The sequence below is a fragment of the Pristis pectinata genome, unplaced genomic scaffold (genome assembly GCF_009764475.1).
Source record: "Pristis pectinata isolate sPriPec2 unplaced genomic scaffold, sPriPec2.1.pri scaffold_130_arrow_ctg1, whole genome shotgun sequence".
Taxonomy (NCBI): Eukaryota; Metazoa; Chordata; class Chondrichthyes; order Rhinopristiformes; family Pristidae; genus Pristis; species Pristis pectinata.
Window position 1 is genome coordinate 33,129 of NW_026262474.1, and position 4,250 is coordinate 37,378.

The 4,250-nt window shown below is 60.0% G+C and overlaps 1 protein-coding gene across 2 annotated transcripts; it reads right to left on the reverse strand.

Annotated features, from left to right (window-relative positions):
- Nucleotides 1-597: 597 nt before the first annotated feature.
- On the reverse strand, nucleotides 598-4,243 carry nit1 (nitrilase 1). 2 transcript variants are annotated; one of them, XM_052009825.1, is made up of 6 exons: nucleotides 4,239-4,243; nucleotides 2,744-2,986; nucleotides 2,271-2,374; nucleotides 1,861-1,994; nucleotides 1,306-1,431; nucleotides 598-1,038 (listed from the first exon to the last, which is right to left on the reverse strand). In XM_052009825.1, the coding sequence occupies exons 2-6, from the start codon at nucleotides 2,974-2,976 to the stop codon at nucleotides 757-759; spliced, it is 879 nt and encodes a 292-aa protein (XP_051865785.1). In that variant the 5' UTR covers nucleotides 2,977-2,986; nucleotides 4,239-4,243; the 3' UTR covers nucleotides 598-756. The 2 variants fall into 2 exon arrangements, with proteins under 2 accessions (XP_051865785.1, XP_051865784.1); XM_052009824.1 differs by lacking the exon at nucleotides 4,239-4,243 and adding an exon at nucleotides 3,542-4,124.
- Between the last annotated feature and the right edge of the window lie 7 nt (nucleotides 4,244-4,250).

A 4,250-nucleotide genomic window follows, 5' to 3' on the forward strand; every position in this document is an offset into this window, starting at 1 on the left:
TCCTATTAAATCTCTCCCCTCTCGCCTTAAACCTGTGCCCTCTAGTTCTTGATTCCCCAACCCCATCTGTTCCCCTCATTATGTTATACACGTCTGTAAGATCACCCCTCAGTCTCCTACGCTCCAATGTAAAAAGCCCCAACCTCTCTCCATAACTCAGTCCCTCGAGTCCCGGCAACATCCTCGTAAATCTCCTCTGCACTCTTTCCACTTAATGGCGTATTTCCTATAGCAGGGCGACCAAAACTGAACACGATATTCCAAATGCGGCCTCACCGACATCTTGTACAACTGTAACGTGACGTCCCAACGTGCCCTGACCGATGAAGGCCAGCGTGCCAAAAGCCTTCTGTGTCTGATGACCGAGTTTGGTGATGACACACGGGTGGGTGGCAGGGAGGTGGATCCAGAGAGATGGATGTACACAGGTGCACACACACACCCTCAGACTCTCCTTCACGCACACAGATTGTGTGAACACAGAGGCTCTCGCAATCTCTCTCACACACTGTCTCCCTGCCACCATTGCGCACACAGATTCGCTCTCTCCCTCTCTCCCTCCCACCGCCCAACTCTCCCCCACTTCACCCCGTCTGCCAGTCTCAAACAGAGAGCCCCTGATAACACTTCCTTTATTGACAGCGGCGGGGGGGACGATCTGACGAACACGGACAGTTCTGGTGGTCAGAGAGTGTATGAGGAGAGCAGATGGGGAACAGCCAGTGAGGAGGGAGCTCCAGCCAGCCGGGCAGAGTGTCAGAGGTCTGCCCCCGAGTGCGGGTGGACACCCACCGTCCTGTACAGGTCGTGTCGCCGGTGCTGGATCACGGGCATCTGTCGGCGCACCCGCTGCAGGTAGTCCAGGTCGATCTCGGCGCAGCAGAGACCAGGACCCTGTCCGCACTGGGCCACCACACATCCCCAGGGGTCCACCACCATGGAGTGTCCGAAGGACGAGCGCCGGTCATTGTGACGGCCGGTCTGGGCAGCAGCCACCACGTAGCACTGCGTCTCGATGGCCCTGCTCCGCAGGAGAGGCTGCGGGAGAGAGCGGGAGGTCAGCGGCAGAGCAACAATGCAGCCGGAGCATGCAGAGACCAGGGGGTCAGTGACAGAGCAACAATGCAGAGCAACAGTGGTCGCAGCGTAGGAGGGACAGTCCAGACACCATCACACACACTGAGATCACTATTGAAGGAACGTTCCCTCATATCTGGGCTCACACACACACTGAGATCACTATTGAAGGAACGTTCCCTCACACCTGAAATTTGACATAATGAAATTACTTTCATGAAAACTGACCTCCCAATGTGCCATGCCAGTCGTTAATGTAAAAGCTGATGGGAATGTGAGAATTTCTGCTCCGGCATCAGCAAGGGCCCGAGATATTTCTGGGAACCGAAGATCATAACAAATAGCAAGTCCAATCTACGGAAGGGAAGAACAGCAGAAGTTAGACTCAGAGTGAAGCTCCCTCTGCACCGTCCCGTCACACACTCCCAGGGCACGGGTCAGACACAAGGTGAAGCTCGCTCTACACTGTCCCGTCACACACTCCCAGGGCACGGGTCAGACACAGGGTGAAGCTCCCTCTACACCGTCCCGTCACACACTCCCAGGGCACGGGTCAGACACAGGGTGAAGCTCCCTCTGCACCGTCCCGTCACACACTCCCAGGGCACGGGTCAGACACAGGGTGAAGCTCCCTCTGCACCGTCCCGTCACACACTCCCAGGGCACGGGTCAGACACAGGGTGAAGCTCCCTCTACACTGTCCCGTCACACACTCCCAGGGCACGGGTCACACACAGGGTGAAGCTCCCTCTACACCGTCCCGTCACGTCCTGTCCCACTTACCTTCCCAATTGGGGTTGTAACGGGAGGCTCAATCCGTGGTCCCGGGATGGTGAAGCTGCTCTCTTTGAGCGAGACCTGCCCTGGGAGATCCACATCGAACAGGTGGGTCTTTCGATAGAGTCCAGCAGTCTGTCCTAAAGACACCAGGATTAACATATGTTGTAGGGGTGTGTCCCTGGTGCTGATCTCCCCCCACTCCACCCACCCCCTGTCACACCCACCCAGTGACACAAACCATCAACGTGTGAAGTCCCCAGAGAGTTACAACTTTCTAGTGTCCATGTCCAAGCCAGCAGACGTGCAGCAGGTTGGTGTGTGCGCCCGGACACAGGGTCATCACCCCCACCCCTCCCGGCTCCCGTACACCCACCCTGCACGGCCCTCTCCCCCCCCCACCCCCCACCCCTTACCCGAGTCATCGAGCAGGAGGTGGGTGTTGTAGATTCGCCGGTCCTGGGCCCAGTCTGGCCCTCGCTCGTGGAACCCTCCCAGGGACAGCCAGAGTCCGGTCTCCCTGCCGAGGGACAGACACCAGTCGTGAGTGGAGGGAGGGGGGAGGGGAGAAGGGAGTGGAGGAGGGAGGGGGAAGAGAGAGAGGGGAGGGGCGGAGAGAGAGAGTGGGGGAAGAGAGAGGGGGGAGGGAGAGAGAGAGGAGGGGGGAGAGAGGAGGGGGGAGAGAGAGAGAGGGGGGAGAGAGAGAGGGGGGAGAGAGAGAGGGGGGAGAGAGAGAGGGGGGAGAGAGAGGGGGGAGAGAGAGAGGGGGAGAGAGAGAGGGGGAGAGGTGAGGGGAGAAATACAGGCATTGCGGAGGGACGGAGGTTTGGATGTACAGGGGGTGCAGAGGCACGGTGAGGGGCATACAGGGGGACTATCTGCCCACTACCTGGCCAGCTGCCGGTACCTCCCCACCAGCTCGCCCTGCAGGCTGTCGGCGAGGTGCAGTGTCTCCTCGGTGCTGGGCGCGATGTGATCGAAGGCCTCGGGCAGGAACAGCATGCGGACCCCTCGGGCTGCTCCCTCCCTCACCAGCTGCCGGCACTGCCTGAAGTTGTGCTCCTTGTCTGCGGTCGAGGTGAGCTGGCACACTCCAATCAGGGCCCTCCTTGTGGTGGACATGGCTGGAGCCCTGCCCCAGGAGAGGAGAGGAGAGGAGGGTCAGTCAGCCTGCACCCTCACCTCACCCTCCGTCCCACCCCCAAATACCCCTGAGAGACTCAAATATACCCCATCACACAGAGACTCCCCAATGCTCAAATAACCCACCCATCCCCTCCCAAATACCCCCCGGGAAACTCAAATACCCCCATCCTCACACAAATACCCCCATCCTTACACAAGTACCTCCAATCTGCCCAAATACCCTTCCCACATGCCCAACTACCCAATTTCAAACCACCCCCCCAGCCCACATGCAAATACTCCCCTCCCAACCTGGCACAAATACCCCTCACTACCGGTCGCAAACCCAACCTTCTCTACATAAATACTCCACCCCCCCTCCAAATACCCCTCTCACCATCACCCAAATATCCGTGTGCAAATACCCCTCCAGCCCACATGCCTCAAGAGACTACTGACAAATGCCCCTCCTACCTGCACCAAACCAGCCCCAACCACTGGCAGATGCCCCACCTATTGAGCAGCCCCCCCCCTCCCTCCACACGTGTCCACCCCAACCTACCACACAGTTACCTCCCCCCACCCACACACAGAAACACCCCTCCATCCACTGAGGGGCCCATGGGTGGGGGTGGAGCACGAGGTGGGGTCACAGGCAGCAGGGGACGGGTGCAGGGTGGGGTCATGAGAGGGTGGGGTGCAGGGTGGACGGTCAGGGGCAGGGTGGGGGGGTCAAGGGTCGTGGACAGGGCCATGGGTAAGGTCAAGGGGCAAGGTTGGAGTCACAAGGAGGTGGTTGAGGATCTGGGTTGAAGTCCTGAGACATTGGGGTCAAGGGGCAGAGTCAAGGTCATGAGCGGGTAGGTAGAGGTCAAGGGGCAGAGTCAAGGTCATGAGCGGGTGGGTAGAGGTCAAGGGGCAGACAGGATTGGAGTCACGAGGAGGTGGTGGGCGGGGTCAAAGGGTGGTCTGGTTCATGAATAGGCGGGGTCAAGGGGTGGAGTCAGGGGTCATTGAGAGGGAGGGACCAAGAGCCAGGGAGCCTCCCGCTCTGATTGGCCGCTGCGGGTGATTGACATCCGGCCCCGCCCCGCACCCCCCAGCGCGGTGACGTCACCGCCACGCCACCGCGCGGGGATCGGGGTCCTGCCTGCAGCAGCCCGGCGCGACCGCCTGACTTAAAAACATCACCCTGCCGCAATCAAACAGCAGAGCGTCGACAGTCAGAGGCGGAGGCGGCGGAGGGGGGGGGACATTACCCGCCGAGCGCC